We start from the raw sequence: 19,450 nt of genomic DNA, 5'->3' as shown, positions 1-19,450 counted from the left end.
GCCAGTCTCAGTTCAGCTGCTAATGAAGATGACATTTACGATCGTGAACGAAATCGGGTAAGGAGGTGAAAGGAATCGCCCGTGGCCTGTACACAGGAACTGTCCCGGCATTTACCCGGAACTGAAAATGGGAAACCACAGAAAACCATTGTGAGGACGGTGGGGCTCGAACCCAGGCGTCTCCCGAATGCAGAGCTTGGCTCCATAGCCCACGCCTTAACACCCGTGGCCACTCCGCTCGGTCGAATAACACTAAGGACGTATTTCACTTTAATTATAGCGCTGGAGTCCGGATCCATGGCTAAATGGTTAGCGTGTTGGCCTTTGGTTACAGAGGCCCCGGGTTCGATTCCCGGCAGGGTCGGGAATTTTAACCATAATTCGTTAATTCCGCTGGCACGGGGACTGGGTGTATGTGCCGTCTTCATCATCATTTCATCCTCATCACGACGCGCAGGTCGCCTAAGGGAGTCAATTCGAAAGACCTACATCTGGCGAGCCGAACTTTTCCTCAGACATACGCCATTTCATTTTTTCATAGCGCTGGAACATTTCTCTGTGCTCAAGATTTCCTTTTAAATCCTAGTCTAAGTTACATGTAAGCGCGTACCCATCTGGAGGTGGTGATTGTTGTTTTAAAGAAGCACGCGCTCCTGATAGCGGCGCTAGTAAATTGAGAGCCTTTCACAAACAATGTGGTAAGCTTGGTTCCGGACCAACGAGCAAGTGGCTGTGCGGTTTGGGTCACGTAGCTATCAGCTTGTAATCGGGAGATAGTGGGTTCGAACCCTACTGTCGGCAGCCCTGAAGATAGTTTTCCGTGGTTTCCCATTTTCACACAAGGCAAATGCTGGGGCTAGGGCTGTGCCTTAATTAAGGCCGCTGTCGCTTTATTCCCACTCCTAACCCTTTCCTGACCCATTGTCACCATAAGACCTATCTGTATCGGTGTGACCTAAAGCAGATTTAAAAACTGGTTCCGGATCAAAAATAGCTTTAGATAAAATGGGTCGAAGTAAGGATCAATTCTGAATGAGGGCCCAGCCTAATCTCAGATTTGTCGAACTAATATTTGAAACATCCATATCGGGAGCGAAAATACACATTGCTCCATTAGTAGTCCTATTTGTAAGCACAATGGAGATCTTAGTACGGCTCGAAATGTAAAATTATGCCTCCCTTCTATTTCAATTTAAAAAAGAGGTGGTGCTGGTGATTATTATTTTATGGGGAAGTACAACTAGGGAATAAATGTAATCGAATTTATATAAATATAAACGTAATCCATCACAGTCTATCAAGAAAGAAAAGGAAAAACTAATCGTAGTGATTTAACATTCATTTACTGTATATATTCTTCATCATCCTGATCTTTTAAAAAATTTATTGATGTCGGCACGGGTTGTGGATTTGACACAATTTTACGACCGGTGCCCCTCCTGACACCAACTCCATGGGAAAGGATTGTTATACTCTTGCGTATTTCTGTGGTGGTTGGTCTCTTGCATATTTCTGTGGTTAATAATTTCGTGTCGCTATTCTTAGCCGAGCGCAGCCCTTGTAAGGCAGACCGTCCGAGAAGGTTGGGCCACGTCTGCCATGTGTAGGTTACTGCGTTTTATTCTGGTGGAGGATAGTGTTAGGGGCTGCCTGGCCGAGGCGGTAAAGGCGTGCTCGGTTCGCCCGGAAGGACGTGGGTTTGAATCCCCGTCAGGAAGTCGTAAAAAATTTAAGAAATGAGATTTCCACTTCCGGAGGTGCATATGGCCCTGAGGTTCACTCAGCCTACACCAAAAATGAGTACCAGGTTAATTCCTGGGGGCAAAGGCGGTCGGGCGTAGAGCTAACCACTCTACCCCATCACGTGCCGAGGTTAACAATGGTGGAAGCCTTTCCCTTCCACTCCTCCAAGGGCCTTCATGGCCTGTACGGAGGTGACTTTGCTTTGCTTTGGAGGATAGTGTTATGTGTGGTGTGTGACTTGCAGGGATGTTGGGGACAGCACAAACACCAAGCTCCCGAGCCATTGGAATTGACTAATGAAGATTAAAATCCCCGACCCGGCCGGAAATCAAACCCGGGCCCCTCTGAACCGAAGGCCAGTACACTGACCATTCAGCCAACGAGTCGGACATTTCTGTGGTGGTTGGTAGTGTGATGTAGATAAAGGTACGTGTATTAAGACAAACGCAAACAACCAGTGGTACGTATTCTGCGTCATAACGTGTGACTGACAGTCACCTGTACACAGCCACGTTGGAATCTTTTGGTGGTGTTTGGTCTGTAACCTCTTCAGTTTATAATTAAATATTATTATTTGCATTCATCCTCAAAGCCCAGCTGGTGGCCATGATCATTAAGGCGTGAAGTCTATATGGTCTGACACCGAGGTCAGCCAGTTCCGAGTCCCGTTGGTCGGAAAAAAAAAAAAACAACCCAACCATCAGAATGTTCGCCACTGGGGTAGGGGAGGTGGTGGTATACAATTTCTAATCACTAGATTGCGTGCCAAAAGCCGGGATTAAATTCCAAACCTCTCTGCAGAGCTCATATGGAGTGAGGTAACGTAATGCCTTGATCAGACCCCTTGGTGCTATTCTACAGGAGTAGGCTATGTGCCGGCACTGGATTTCACCCTCTCGCTTCCTACTATTATATATCACGTCATTCATTTCATCTCAATAACTCCGCTGATGAGGTTGACGTCAGGAAGGGTTGTAAAACCTGGTTAGGACAATTCACCTCACTTCATACACTACCCCGCATGTCGTCGTGACAATGTTGAGGGGAGAAAAACTGACCCGCAGCACATGTATCACCTAGAACGAAAATTCGTTGATACAGTTCATGCAATATTGAACCATTGACGTCAGAACCATTCTGATCAGAGTTCTAAGCTGAAATATTATCACATTGCGGTTTTTCTAGGCGTAACGGCGGTATACAGTACATTCGGATCCATCCTCAAGAGTAGCTATTATCCGCACACTTTATATTGGTGCATTTGTGTACGGGGGTGAGGAGTAAGGAGGGAGCTGTCCCGGTATCGATAGTGCTGCCTGGTGCTGCCAACTGAATGAAAATGAAATCTGAATTGAATCGAGAATATGATCGATCGATATGACATTTCTAAACCGTTATCATCCTAAGCCAACAACTATGTCACATACACATTATATAACATTATAAAACATTTCTCGATGCGAATCTTGTTCCTAGCATGAATTCTATACTTTGGCTTTGTTGTGTAAACAACAACAGTACTAGTACGTAAAGTGTACGCCAGATGTCGCACAACGATGCTTAAGCGATTCATAGTTTGTGTTTCAAAGGTTGCCAGTACGAATCTCGAAGATCGCCGAGGTCGACCGATTTAGCACTAGGGTGTAAATGCACCAAGATAAAGTGTGCGGATAATACTTATAAAGAATTCTGTTAAGTTTTAAGTGAATGTTCCGATTAAGTTATGAAATATGAGGTCAAAGAATAGCTAGATTCTTTGTTTATTCATTGACCAAGAGAGTAAATAACGCAACTCAAAAAACAAACATCTTGCGAGGTACAGTCGAGTGTTGTGCTCATATACAACACCCACTATTCTGACTTTAGCAGACAACTCTTCAATACAATACAAATATTTTTTTTAAACAAATGGTAATTTTTGTATTAAACTTAGTGCAGAGACAAAGGAAGATGTGATCTATCAGGTGGACGTAAATAGAAAAAAATATATTTGTAAATATATAAAGCCCCTTCGGTCAATGTTCAGACAGATTTATTTTTGATTATGTGAGAATGACAATTATTGCTACATCTGATTATATCCTAGAAAAAATTAATTAACCGAGCTCGACAGCTGCAGTCGCTTAAGTGCGGCCAGTATCCAGTAATCGGGAGATAGTGGGTTCGAGCCCCGCTGTCGGCAGCCCTGTAGATGGTTTTCCGCGGTTTCCCACTTTCACACCAGGAAAATGCCGGGGCTGTACCTTAATTAAGGCCATGGTCACTTCCTTCCAATTCCTAGGCCTTTCCTATCTCATCGTCGCAAAAAGACCTATTTGTGTCGGTGCGACGTTAAGCAAATAGAAAAAAAATCATCTCTATTCATTGTTATTGAAGTCCGACTCTTTGTCTGAATGGTCAATGTTGAGGCCTTCGATTGAGAGGGTTCTTAGTTCGATTCCCGGCTGGGTCGGGGATTTTAATCGCATCTGATCAATTATTATTGTCTGGGGACTGGGTATTTGTGTCTGTCCAAACACTCTCCTCTTCATATTTAGACAACACAGTACACTACCAACCACTACAGAAACACGCAATAGTGATTACATCTCCAGATGTAGGGTTGGCGTCCAGCCCTAAATCAGTGGCAAATCCTCACGTGCGACACAAGACCCCACAGGTGTGGGGAAAAAGCGGTAGTAGATTCATTGTTATTGAAGACTTGTCCGGATCCTTGACTGAATGGCCAAGGTTTCAGAGGGTCCCTGATTCAGTTCCCGGCTAGGTCAAGGATTTTGACTGCATATGGTTAATTCCCATGGTTTAGAGACTCGGTGGTCATGATAAGTGGCACCTGTCATGTGATATACAGGGATTGAACCGCGTGTCTGAAGCTGGTCTGCGTTGCCCACACGAGTCTCCTGCAATGCAACAACATCTACTTGGCGCTCTCTAAGGATCTTATGTACTATTTCGCATTTTGATCTGCTGATGCCTTCGGTGTTGAGATGGCGTATACGGAGAGCTCCCCCAGAGTATCGAGCCTTTGAACAAGCCTTTGTGCGGCGGCTTTCAGAAGAGCCTTTGAATGTGTGCGCGTATCGCTTCATCCGGGAGGTCAGGAGACAGGTCCGGATAACCAATGCTGCAGAGTGCCTTTAGGGGCAGATGATAGTACTTCCTTTGTGCCGGCAGTGACTGTTATTTAGCACCACCCAGGAGACACGTGTAGCTTAATGAACACTACGGACGCGAACAGTCATTGTCGCATTGGACCGGACACTGTCAGACAGTATATAACCCTCCCAACTTGCAGCCAAACTAAGTACAAGAAACAACATCTTATCTAAGCTATCTGACAGCACATGAGGATCCATCGCGACAACTTTACGTACTTATGTCTTAAGTCTTGTTTATACAACATCTTAATACTGCTCTTCCGTCTGGCTGAATAGCGCCCACACCAAGAAAATTGACACCGTCCTGAATCAGACAATGCGGATCATCAGCTGTGTCATCAAAACAACACCACTGGGGTGGCTTTCAGTCCTTAGCAACATCCTTCCTCTAGTGCGGCTTAACTTGCACCATAAGCTAAATAAATAAAATAGAGACTCGGTTAAGTTCGTCTCAATAAACTTCTCTTCATCTACAAACAACAAACCATACTCCAAACCACCACAGAAACATACAATAGGGAATGCATTCCTCTACATATAATTGGTGTTAGGAAGGGCATCTGGCCGTAAAACTAAGCAAATCCACTTCAAGTGCCAATTCCAGTAGATAGGGAAATTACCAGAAAGAAGAAGAAGACGGAGGAGGAGGTTACTGAACGCTTGAATAAGACAGTTGCCAAGTTATCAACATAACGATGGGCTAGGTGCCAGGTTATGCAAATGGAAGGTCAATTTGCAGGTGTGGTGCGTAGGTTGGTGCGTAGCTTGGTGCCAACGTCAGTTGAAAGCAGCAGCTTCTCATCATCAGACTAGGAGGGCTACAAGTCTTGAGTTAATAGTTATTATTAATAATTACACAACTTCCCCCATGAGGAGGCTGACACAAGAACGAAGTATATGAACTCCAAAATAACGATGTCGTCCAAGTTATTGGCGAATTTGCTAGAATGTGCCAGATAGAACTAACAACAATCACAAGGCTCAGAAAAAAATTGGAACACATCATAATGTACAGCTCATCGGGTGTTATTTAGATTATTGCGGAGTATGGTTATTGAACTTCGTATTGCGGCGATAGCGATGTCGTGAAGTCGTGTCTGGTTGAGGCTAAGATAATCCCACAGCTGCACAAGAAATTTAGGGATTGTGCCTCGAGCACCGATCATGAGTCCGTGGACGGAGATGTTGTCTAGGTAATGGTTGGTTTTATAATAGTTGACGGTAGGCTGGTAAATCGACTTCTTCGGACTGGCCAATGTGCGACTTTAAGCGTACTGCGGGATCTAAGATCAGTCCTTGCTTGCTAGTTGGTTGAAAGTCTAACATTTCAACACGTCTGTTACTCCCATCGGTAGCTACCCCAGAAACCTGTTCGTGCACTGTGAAACCGTGATCTTCCAGCGAGTTCGCGATCATGTGCCGTATCGAATGATGGCGGGAATTTCTCAATACCTCCCCGTGAGAACAGGCACCCAGGACATGGGCAAGGGTCTCCTGAAACCATCTAAATTGACTGGTATTTCGTATAGGTACGGGAATGTCCATGCGTCTTCAGTGCACACCTACCATGAGCCCTTCCTACTCGGTTTCGTTTGATAACACGTCCAATTTTGCAGCTCAGTTTGGGACTAAGGGATGTGCTAAGTGTTGTGTGTGTCCTCCGCATCGCAAGCTCTGCGCCTACAAGCTCCGCAACCCGCCTTAGCACCGAAGTTTCTAGCAGCTACGAGGTGTCTTTACTGCGCCTGGCACGCTCACCGATGACGTCAGCCAGCGATATATAAGGAGCTTCGTTCCGAGCCTCTCCAGGACTACCCCAATGTTCGACGACCAGACCACACCGCAAGCCAGACACGGAGGCATTCCTCTTAAAAACGTGTTCTGAACAGGTGGACAAACTGCTGGCCGTGAGGTTTCACCTCTGAACATTGCCTCATTATCCTGATCCCCGTAGCCACGTCGAGCCCCGAGTATAGCATTCTGCTACTCCCTTTACTCCTCACCAGTGCTCCGACGTCCACCTTAGCATTCTGCTATTTGAATAAATTAATGCAAGTTCCTTGCAAGTATAAACCTAGTACCAGCATTCGGCCTCTCTCTACAAGTTACGCTTGTTATCAACCATACAGAAGATAGTTTTCGACTATCAGGACAATTTATTACTGAAACAGACTATCTCCTCAAGATAGAACTAAATGTATATAGAACTCTCGTATTGTATAATTGTACATATCCAACAGACATTCAATTTAAGATTTAGTTTCAACATTAACCGCGTGCATTCAAACAAGTTTCAAGAAGAATTCAGTTTTATTTCTTATATAATATATTATATTGTATCAAATCATTGAAACAATAAACTTTATGTTGTCACTGTATACCAAGTTCCTTGTATACAACACTAAGGGTGGTGCTTCGTTGCGAACTTATTGAAGAATTGGCTGCTGTTACAGTTGAAATACAGAGTCAACGTAGGAGGGAATGAAGCATGCAGGACACTTGGCTTCGCGCATTATATCATTACCGCCACAATCCGGTTCACAGTTGGCCAGGCTGGTCAGATACCATCTGGAATTACAAGTGCAGTATATTGGATTAACAGCTCACTTGATCCATTTCACAGGCATTAGCCATTCGAGGAACATCTCACGCAGTTCAGGACCTTTATCTGCCAGCACGAATCGCGGTGGCGTAATAGTTAGAGCTTTCATCTTCTGATTGCATGCCACCCAACACCGTCAATAGTGCACGAGTTCACACTATGAGAAGTACATCTCACGGATTACGGTAAGAATGTCCCTGATACTTTTCAATTTTTATGTTGGAAACATTTCTTAGCTGACAAAAGTAGAGGTCTCCATACTACGAAAAACGTAAAATTAAGCTATTTCCTCAATTATGCCGAAAGTTGAAGGGCTAAAGAGCCCGGAAAGGTTTCAAATTGTGAGTAATGGATAGCTCTATCAGAATAAAAAGCAACATTCGAAAATCACTTCCGACCTAAATGCAGTTCCAGAAAAACAGCCTAAAATCGCTTGTTTCTTTAATCGTTTTCTTTTTGATTCAAATCCTAGCCAAATTAACTTATAAACATAATTCTTTCTGTAATGTGTTCTTTGATTCAATTCCCTCATGCGCTTTTATGTTTTTTGAAAAAATATCCACACCGAATGCAGTTATAAGGGCTTAAGTGAAACTCTTTATTGACTCACATTAGCGCTCGTAGCGGTGCTGAAGTGAAACAATGCAATGGCTCACACTGGCGCTCGTAGTGGTAAAAAAGTCAAACTGCTAATTTTTTTCTATTTGCCTTACGTCGCACCGACACAGATAGGTCTTATGGCGACGATGGGACGGGAAAGGGCTAGGAGTTGGAAGGAAGCGGCCGTGGCCTTAATTAAGGTACAGCCTGGAGTGAAAATGAGAAACCGCGGAAAAGTATTTTCAGGGCTGCCGACAGTGGAGTTCGAACCTACTATCTCCCGAATACTGGATACTGGCCGCACTTAAGCGGCTCCAGCTATCGAGCTCGGTAATTGCTAATCTAATCGACCGGATAACTTTAATTAAGAAAAGGATTTTAATTTTTAGGAATAAATAATATATTCTCATAATCTATTACATTTTATTAACCTAAAATTCGTAGCGCATATCCCTAGGATGTTTTCAATACCGAGTTGCTTGCCAGAAGGGCCAGAATTGGTTTTTTTTGTATAGAACGGGTGGTAGAGGAAATCAAAGTGGAATTTGGAATGGAACTCACAGTTCAAGAAGAGGTGTTCAAAACCCTGATATTGATCCGACGATATTGTTATTTTATCTGAGTCTACAGAAGATGTGGAGCAATTTCTGAATGAAATGGACATAATCTTGGGGAAAGAGTGCAAGATGATAGTAAATAAATCCAAAACAAAGTAGTGGAATGCAGTCGAGCGATGTATGTGATGTATGTGATGCAGGAAATGTTGGATATCTTACACGTATAGTAAAATAACGGACGACGTTGGAAATAAGGATAACATAAAATGCAGACTAGCACAAGCAAGGACGGCATTTATTAAGAAAATAAATTTGCTCAATTTATATATAGGTTCATATTAGAAAGACTTTCTGGAAGACTTGGGTGTGGAGCGTGGCCGATGGGCAATAAGTAGCGCACAAAGAAAGAGAATAGAAGGTTTTGAAATGTGGTGTTACAGAAGAATGCTGACGGTCAGATAGGTGGATCGGATCACAAGCGAAGAGACACTGTTTAATTTGGTGAGAAGAGAACGATTCGCTGAAATTTGACCCGAAGAAGAGACAGATAAGGGTGGTGGTGGTGATTATTGTTTTAAGAGGAAGTACAACTAGGCAACCATCCTCTATATAACACTAATCAGAGGGAAAATACGGAAGGGGTCCGACGCTTCGAAAAATGAAGATTTGAGCCAAAAGAAGATAAGGGCCACGGAGGGCGTGAAAATGAAAGATTCCCTAGCCCTCGCAAACCTAATAGCTTCGTGGTCGGAAAAGAACAAGAGTTGACCAAGAGAGGTCGGATAGGATAGATGAAAGTTAGGAGTCTGGCACAAGTAAGTGGAAGTAATCCCAGGACTCAGCTAAGGGCCCCGTGATCGCCAACGCACGCTCCGAAGTTCAGAGCCCCGGGGGCCCCTTTTAGTTGCCTCTTACGACAGGCAGGGGATACCGTGGGTGTTATTCTACCGCCCCCACCCACAGGGGACGACAGATAAGGGCGCATCTTGATACTTTCAGGACGTTTTCAGTTTCATCTGAGAGAATACTTGTTGTGTAAATGGGCCTAACATCTTAGTGATCGAGCATTTTTGAGAGCAGTGTAGGTGGCAAGGACTGTAAGGGTTGAACAAAGCACGAATATAATAAACAGATTAGAACAGATGTAGGATGTAGCCGTTACTTAGAAATTAAAGGTCTAGCACAGTTTAGGGTGGTATGGAGGTCTGCACGAACCAAGTCTATGGACTAATGATATAAACAACATTATGAATGATAATAGTAAGTGCACCGAGCTAGCGACCGCGCGTTTTGAGTAACGTAGGTGTAACGTGTATTCGGGAGATAGTGAGTTTGAACCCAACTGTCGACAATTCTGAAGATGGTTCTCCGTGGTTTCCTATTTTCACACCAGGCAAAAGAATTTGTACTCGCTGTCTCGTCTTCTAAGTTATATCTGCATTTTTCTTACTGTGCCTAGGTATAAGTTCTTCTCTTCGTTTAACTTTGAATCTTTAATTTTCCTCGTTATTTTCTTTTACCTTCGTTTTATTATTAAGTCTTTACAGTTAATTTGCTAGTTTTTTCTTCCGCCACTTTTGTCATTAGATGATTTTTCTTCATTGCTTTTTGATTTATTTATTTTATGTTTGCATTGTCCTTCTCCATTGTAAATATATTTTTCATTGCGGAAGTCTGTAATTTGGCTTCTCGTTGTTTTGGTTTCCCAAATAAAAATAAAAAAGATCATATTAATGATTCTGTGCTTTTCCGTGTAGCGGAAAAAATTTACTAGTGCGACGTTTTTGGAGCTGGTCTTGAAGTGGAATGTATGGCTTTTAGTGCCGGGATATCCAAGGAAGGGTTCGGCTCGCCAGGTGCACGTCTTTCTATCTGATGGCCATAGGCAACCTGCGCGTCGTGATGAGGAGGGAATAATGATGAAGACAACACATACACCCAGCCCCCGTGCCATTGGAATTAACCAATTAAGGTTAAAATCTCCGAGCCGGCCGGGAATCGAACCTGGGACCCTCTGAACCGACGGCCAGTACGTTGACCGTTCAGCCGACGAGTCGGACAGGAGCTAGTCTTGACAAGAAAAAACAAAGAAGGCGATTGGGAACGTAGCACGGGTGGCATGTGCATTGCTTTCCTGTTTCACGGGCATTAGGCCGGAAAGCACTGGGAGTACAGAGCCAGCGCTACTGAGAAGGACGTATATTTCTTATACCTTCCACTTACAGAAGGGAGGAGAAAGAATACTACTGAATTTCGTCGCGAACGTGTCAATATAAAATGCCATTGAATTTTACGCCTTTTCGAAAAACACCGATTCTTTCAGAGAAGGAAATTACAGTCGAGCTGCGATATCTCGAAGTGCCTGTTGAGGCTGAACATAATTCGAGTTATCGAAAGTTCGAGGTACAGAAAATCGTATATATTACTACGGCTCCAAAAACTTATCAGCTGTACTGTTATTTACTTCCTAATTTTTGACACTATCCTTTTTTAAACTAAAAATTTAGTATTATTCAATGAAAATGAAAACCTATAGCCTGTTTTCCAGTCATTGACTGGGTCGGGGATGTAATGAATGAAGCATATATAGGCTATTTGTACGATGGGGTCGCCACTCCCAAAGTGTATTTATTAATGACTGATAGATGGTATGAAATGATATTGGAGAGTGTTGCTGGAATGAAAGATGACAGGGAAAACCGCAGTGCGCGGAGAAAAAACTGTCCCGCCTTCACTTTGTCCAGCACAAATCTCACATGGAGTGACTGGGATTTGAACCACGGTATCCAGCGCTGAGAGGCCGACGCGCTGCCTTCTGAGCCACGGAGGCTACAGTATTATTCGATATCGTATTAAAAGTTTCATTTTTCTAGCATTTCACGATTCCTTCATGAATTTATGCGAAGTTACATCCCTGTATTCCAGGGCCTCTCAGGGTGCATGCGCTTGGTGCATGCACTGTGCACGGTGCAAAAGACGACTTCGCTTGGTTGACCAGAGTGCAGACCCCCACTCCTCGATTTGGAGCAATAGCGCTTACTTTCTCTTTCCTCACGCCTGTCTTGCTCGCTCCCCCTGTCTCCCTCTACCACACTTGCCCCTTAGCGCTCCAAATCCGAGCCGAGTTGCGCTGAGTAGAGCCGAGCTTAGCCGTGTAGCCCAGAGACGAAGCGTTGGTCCGAGACAAGCCGAGCGCGACCGATGCACAGTGCACGGAGCTCTTGCGCCTCGATTTGCACGTGTGAGATTTTGGGCGTTTGAGAGGCTCTGCTGTATTCAAACGTTTAATACGGCATGCAGAACTGATATTCTTCTACAAAAGCAAGTGGCTGTAGTCTAATGTGAAGTACGATAAAACTGAACAAAGTGGAGACAGAATGAGGATGATCACAGAGTTTATTGAATGGTACAGTTCCTGGTCTGAAGTTTTGCATAATTATCCATACTTCTCGGTTACATATTGTTTTCATCTGAAACCGGGAGTGGCGCTGTGGTCGACCAATCGTCGACGAAAAACTCCCTTATTGTATATTCTGTGGAAAAGAATAAAATGGCTCTTTACGTACACTCTCTAATCCGCTTTAAATGACACAACAACAGGTAGAATTCCATTAAGTTCAGTTATGAATATTTTGTGGGAGTGCAAAATCACGGTTTCTTTTTCGTATAAACCCCCAGTCATTTCAGGGATTTGGAAACAATATTGGCCCTAAAACCTACCCAAGGACAGGTGGATTCTAAATATGAAGTTTGGTAGAAATATATCCAGTAGTTTTCAAGTCATAAGAACTCAGATAAACAAACATACATCAATGCCAGAATATATGCAGATGGTCATTATTACACCTGAAACGGATAATTAAACGAAAATTTCACCAAAATAGTCAATATAAAGACACGCGGTCGTTACGATTTTATTTATATAGATACTGTATTTAAAAAGCAATGTTCTCATATTAGAATACTTACAAATTCCTATTTTTGGAAATAAATCTGTAATTTTCCTGCGCAGATTTCTCTGGAACCGTGTGCTCTCTACAACAGTTTCTCTAACAGATTAACAGCACTCACGTCCTCGCCAAATGAGGACTGTCACCTCGTACTGTAAACCCTTTGCTGGTGGTTGCGAAGTGACCTAAAGAAGGATTTCAAGCTACTGTGGTAAGTAGCTACTCAAGATCGCAAAGTTCGTATAGCTAGTCAAACAATACACACTGACTAAAATGTAGAGTGTATAATTTTGTATATAGAGACTATTTAAATTTAGATTTCTCCTACAGGAACTAATTCTTTCTGGGTATAATCAAGTACACATAAGCGTAATGTTCTGCATATACTTCGAGTTATAGAAAGAAATTTCACACCTGGGCTTGAAACATCCTTCGAGACATCGAAGAATTCGAGTAATAGAACTTCGAGTTATCGAAAATATATACGTAACACATGTATTATGTAGGATTCCGTCACGAAACCAAAATTTTAAAACGCAGCTGCTATCAGTCTCTTACCTGACGGGGCAGGGGGAGCTCGCCGGCTAGATGCGCGACTCTGGACCTGGCAGCTCTACGGGGGAGGCTATCGTCACGACGGTAGGAGGATCCTCCAGGGAGACTGTGTTGGAGTCCACGCTGTGCAGGTCCAGGGAGTCTGGTGCTCTTATTGCGGGGTATTTGTTGGGTGAAGCTGGAACAAGAGAAAATAACCTGAGAACATATTTTGTTAAGAAGGAAGTATTTTTTTTTCAGTGTCAAATCAATATAAATTTCAAGTTTTTTCTGTTTGTCGAAACACGAAATTCAACACTTAGAACAACACTATAACATACCTGTAAAAGGACACATATGTTTCGTTTTACAAGAACATCCTCAGATTCTACAGTGCGTTAGAAATGAGCCTCCGCAGTGAGCTTGGCTGGCGGTGATCTACCGTATGTTGGCAACCCTCCAGCCGAGCCAAGCGGGATGCAATGCTGTTAAGGTGGAGGTTGGGGGAGATGGTCGGTAGCGTGTGAGCCTTAAGATGCTTACTACAGAGGGGCGAACGTTTTTTAGTGGAGCAGGTTTTTCGGGAAGGTGACAAATACACGGACACAGTGAAATAAGATTTCGTGAACGGTTTCCCCACTCAGTTCTACCGCATCCTGCTACTGTGCGAGATTTAATAAGTAAGTTTTGTAGCTGTATTTGATGCTCCGAAGAGAGTTAGACCACCAGTTTTAACTGAAGAGAAACTTTTAAATGTTTCCGACAGGCTCCTCAAAAGTCCGTCTGAATCCATGCGGAATTTGCACAACAGACAGATATGTATCTGTCTTCACAACGCATAGAACCGCACGAAAGAAGGTAAATCTTTATCCACTGAACGAGTTGACCATGCGGTTGGGGTCGCATAGCTGTAAGTTTGCATTGGGGGATACTGGATTCGACCTCCACTGTCGGCAGTCCTGGAGATTGTTTTGCGTGGTTTCCCATTTTCATACTAGGGAAATGCTGGGGCTGTACCTTAATTAAGGCCACAGCCGCTTCTTTTCCACTCCTAACTCTTCGCTATAAGACCTATCTGTGTCGGTGCGACGTAAACACGTAAAGCAAATACATTGTAAGAAAAAAAGAAACCAACTTTATCCGTATAAATTTTCTAGCGCTCAGGAGTCGAAGTTGGCAGGCGCAGAGAAAGGATTATTTTATTCCGAGTCGTTTCAGCGGTTTTATAATCATCATGGTAAGGAAGTATTATTAGACATTTAAAAGGATTACCGATGAAGCTCAGTTTCATTTCACTGGGTCGGGCTGAGTGGCTCAGACGGTTGAGGAGCTGGCCTTCTGACCCCAACTTTGCAGGTTGGTATTTGAAGGTGATCAAATATGTCAGCCTCGTGTCGGTAGATTTGCTGGCACGCAAAAGAACTCCTGCGGGACAAACTTCCGGCACTTCGGTGTCTCCGAAAACCATAAAAGTGTAGTTAGTGGGACGTAAAATCAATAACATTATAACTGGCTACATAAACAACAAAATATCAGACTCTGGTCGTTTCAAAATCCACATGCAATTCGTGAAGCTCAACTTCATTCTCAAAAGACTGGCGTGTGGATTGGAATCTGACTTTCGTGAATTATTGGGCCGATATCTTTTGACAGCACTGTAGATTCAGAAGCTTACAGTAATGAAATCTTGCACCCGTTCATAGTGGTTATGAATGAAACAGAAATTATGAGGTCATTCTTCCAACACGACGGAGCCACACCTCATACCTCCAATCGCTCCATGCAATTTTTAAGTTATATATTCCGGGAACGAATAATTTCACGAATGCTCTGGCCACCATGTAACCCTGATTTGTCACCACCTGATTTTTTCTGGGGTTCTGCTAAGTCCTCAGTTTACCATTCTTCTTCGAGAACAATTGAGGAATTAAAAGTAGCCATAAAACATCTGTGAACTCCGTGCGTAGTTATACATTGGTGAAAGTTTTTAATAATGAGTGCAAACGCGTTGCCATATGCTCGGAATATAGTGGTAAATATTTTTCACAACTGCTGTGAACCTGGTAAATTTTCTTTTTACAAGATGCTTTACGTCGCATCGACACAGATAGGTCTTATGTCGACGATGGGATAGGAAAGGGCTAGGAGTGGGAAGGAAGAGGCCGAGGCCTTAATTAAGGTACAACCCCAGCATTTGCTTTAACCTGGTAAGTGTACAACAATCATTAGGCTTACAATTCATTCCTTTTCAAGTTGCGTTGTTATCGGCTTTGTTAACAACCCCTCTTTGTCTTGAAGCTTCTACAGTGTGTAGAATTATTTCGTTCATTTTCCGGGTTGAACTGTGTTATCTTCTGTACATTGCGTGCAGTTTGCCGACGCTTGGAATACATTGCAGTATTCTTTGTCATGGCGACTGAAATACAAAGGTACCCCTACTCGATTCGAGGTAATCAGTCTCCCAGGCAGCAATCACACTAGTACTGTACGTAATGTACAGAAAACAACAACACGGTTCAACCCGGGAAATAAACTAAATAGTCCCTCTTTGTGTAATACTGTACATTATTACAGAACAGTCCAGCTCTTTGGCCGAACGATCAGCAATTTATGCAATAGTGAATACATCCTTCCACTTAGTACTGGTGTCAGGAAGGGCATCCGGCCATAAAATTAGGCGTAATCCATATCACTACCAACCACAGATAACTGGAAAAAAGGTCAAGAAAAAGAAGATGATTTCTACTGCCAGATGACAGAGAGACCAGAAATCCTATTTGGGTGACCTATTGTGAAATTATTTTCAATTTTCCCCTATGGAGCAGGGACGTGGACACTTCGCGTTACAGACCTGAAGAAAAATCGATTCTTTTGAGATTGCTGGCGAAGAATGTTATGCAAGTCCTGGGCGGCATTTTGCAACAAAGATTCCATTATAACCAAGCTCATCCTCAGAGTCAAAGTATCTTCAATATGTACACAAAGAGTTTTACTATTACTTGGACACACTAAGAGTCGTGGGAATGACGGCATAGAAAAACTGATCATTCTTGGAAATTGTTTCGCCAAGAGAGATCGTGGACGAGTTCCCATTCGATAGTTGAACATTACCAAGTGTATAACTGGGCCGAACCTTTCTGGTGGAGCAAGTCTTGCCGAGGACCGCAAGAGATGGACACAACTGACCAATAGAACACGATCCTTAGAACTGAAGGAACGATAAAGAGAGAGATTGTGAATTTTAATAAATTTTGTGGAGTATACACCAAATGTGCTACTTCAGATCTTTTAGCATACCCACATCGTACAACATAGTGTGTCGAGCTGACCTTTCTCTACCCTTCAAAAAATCCACTACGGTTACTGGGTATGAACTCGCAATCTTGAACCCAGGAGGCAGACACCTTACAACTGAATAATAATGGTGTGTGGCCTCCGAAGAGGTCTGGTGTAGGTCTTTCGAGTTGACGCCGTATAGGCGACCTGCACGTCTGTGAGGATGGGGCCTTATCTAAGATGAATTCTAATTCTGAAGACAGCACACACACCCAGTCCCCTTGCCACTGGAATTAACGAATGAAGGTTAAAATCTCCGACCCGGTTAGGAATCGATCCAGAGACCATAGAGATCAAGGACCAGCACGCTAACCATTTAGCCTTGGAGCCGAAAACCCGAAAACTGATTTATAGAGGGAACTAGATCGAGAGATGTATGAATGTGACAGACAGACAGACAGACAGAGAGACCTTCTTACCAGAATGTGCGTCCTTAAAAAGTATTACTGAATGACTAACGAAGGATAATAATACTGTCGGTTCGGAAACGCTCCTATATGAGAAGCAGAGGTCAAGTCAGGGACATGGTGGGTAGAACAAAATAAGAGCCCTATCTATACATCGTAGTGTAGGTAGCGGAGTTTGGCAAGGGAACCTATTTGCCTGGCAACACCTTTCAACGACAAGTGAGAGAAGCAGGTCTGTTCACCGACAGATAATTAACCAGCTTTCATTACTTGTAAATCACGCCAGTGCATTGAACACAGCACTCTTTAACGAAATGGTAGAAATGGTACGGAAGAGTAACGGTGAAATTGAAAAACACCCTAAGGTCTGGAGTCAATGTTATTAGCTCAACGAAATTCAAACGCTGAACATCAGTTCATTTCAATTGAACTGAGAAGTTAAATTTCTACTTAGTAGTAGCATATAGCTTCCTCTGCTAATCAGCGGTAAAATGTCAGCCTTTGGACCCCAAGTTCGTGGGTTATAACTTGGCACAGGTAATCTGAGTTTTGAAAAGTGAAGGAAAGAATCATTCGACACTCCACGCTGTTTGCCCGACAAAATTAATTAAAAACTTAGCCACAGATCACCCCAACGATTTTGAGTTTCTCTGACATCTAGGAGTGTAAAATGGAACGTCGAAATTGACAAGCAGGCAGTGTAAATGACGTCTAATTGAAATGCCTGCACACAGTAGTAATAATAATTATTAATGCTATTTTTACATCTCACTACTTTTAGGTTTGCCGAGCTGCCAGAATTTTGTCCCGCAGGAGTTATTTTTACCTGGCGTATTTAGGCACCTTTAAATTCCACCAAACGTAGGCAAGATGGAACCTCCCAACTTAGTCTCAGAAGGCCAGTGCTCTACCGTCTGAGTCACTCAAACTGTTTGTTTCTTTTACTATTCCCTCTCTTTTACGTATTAAGTCCGTAAGTATCTTGTCCATTCACGTTACTTCAGCATCATGAAACTACACATTCGGTACAGGAGGTGTAGCCATCTTGAAACATCGGATCCTGTAAGATCTCTGAACTTCAGCAAGGCTGCGCATAGCCATCACTTCACGTGGTGTTGGCTCGAGATGAAGCTGAAAGGAACTGACCACCCTATTGAAGGTAGGCCTAATTCCGACTCAGGATGCCTGTCAATGACCCCTGGCCAATGTACAGGTTTCGATAAGCTACTTCGTTATTACATTTTTTCCCCTTTTCGTTGAGTTTAATTAATGCGAATTTCAAATTCAGTCTAGTCAATTAAACCTGTTTCATGTCATGGATTCCTCCTTGGACTCACGGCGAGTAAGAAGTTCGTGCTTGAAAATCGATTACTCGATTCCATATTCTTCGGTTGCTTTTATATATAGGCCTAATTCAAGGTTGGCTTTCCTTCCAATATTCGACTTACAATATCCTATTCATCATCCCAGAAATATATCCCAAATACTGTATAAGTTATTGGTTCTGAAATCAAACATCCCTGTTTACATCACCGTAACACACACTATTATGTTGACATTTGCACTTGCCTGTATCTATAGAACATTTCAGAAGGTCGGCCATTGGCCTTTGATGAATGTTTCTGACCTTTAGCCTGCTGTTTCAACGAGAACATTAGCTAGTGCTAGTTTCCATTCCATTCTCTCTGTAATTTCACATAAAAACTACGAAGAAAATAAGCACATGATATCTCGATGTTCAGTAGTAGGGGATCAGCGGGAAATTCAACAGATCTGGGATCAACGAAGTTATTAATGTTACGTTCCACTTGCTACTCTTACGGTTTTCCGACACGCCGAGATGCCGGAAGTTTGTCTCGCAGGACACACGAGGCTGACGTATTTGGGCATCATCAACTACCGCGGACTGAGCCAGGATCGAACCTACCAACTTGGGCTCAGAAGGCCAGCGCTCTACTGTCAAAGCTAATCAGCCCGGCAGTTATATTAACGCTTTAGGGCGTGCGTAAGAGAGACGTCTGTGTTCGAATCCCAGTGTTAGTCATTCTTTAAATAGTTTTCCGTGATTTTCAATTCAAATTCTAGACTCTCTCCCCCAGGCACAATTTGCTTTACGTCACACCGACACAGATAGGTGTTATGGTGACGATGAGACAGGAAATGCCTAGGAGTGGGAAGGAAGCGACCATGGCCTTAATTAAGGTACAGCACTAGCATTTGCCTTGTGCGAATAATGGGAAACCACGAAAATCCATCTTCAGAACTGACGACAGTGGGGTTCGAACCCACTATCTCCCGGATGCAAACTCACAGCTGCGCGGCCCTAACCGCACGGCCAACTCACCCGGTAAAATTCTAGACTGACGCTGGAATGATAGGTTTCCCAGGCCACAACCATTTTCATCTGAATCCTTAGCTCACTAAGTACTAACGCACACACAAGTGGGTTCAGCACTTACAAACTCATGAAGTACAATAGGTCTATTGTCTGTGGTCTCTAAAGCACCAGGAATGGATCAACAGCAGGATTAACAATCAAATTTGAATTCACTCATATTCACTC

At 43.2% G+C, this 19,450-nt stretch overlaps 1 protein-coding gene across 2 annotated transcripts in view; it reads right to left on the bottom strand.

Moving 5' to 3' along the window:
- LOC136876135 (G protein-activated inward rectifier potassium channel 4) overlaps positions 1 to 19,450 on the bottom strand; it is a 355,451-nt gene that overhangs the window by 48,847 nt on the left and 287,154 nt on the right. For both annotated transcript variants that reach the window (XM_067149835.2, XM_067149833.2), the window contains exon 5: positions 13,169 to 13,343. In XM_067149835.2, the coding sequence (XP_067005936.1) occupies positions 13,195 to 13,343 (149 nt within the window). In that variant the 3' untranslated portion in view covers positions 13,169 to 13,194. The remainder of the gene's footprint in view (positions 1 to 13,168; positions 13,344 to 19,450) is intronic.

The sequence above is a fragment of the Anabrus simplex genome, chromosome 6, assembly GCF_040414725.1.
Source record: "Anabrus simplex isolate iqAnaSimp1 chromosome 6, ASM4041472v1, whole genome shotgun sequence".
Lineage (NCBI taxonomy): Eukaryota > Metazoa > Arthropoda > Insecta > Orthoptera > Tettigoniidae > Anabrus > Anabrus simplex.
The sequence above is the reverse complement of the archived record's forward strand: the minus strand, read 5'-3'. Positions and strand labels throughout refer to the sequence as shown.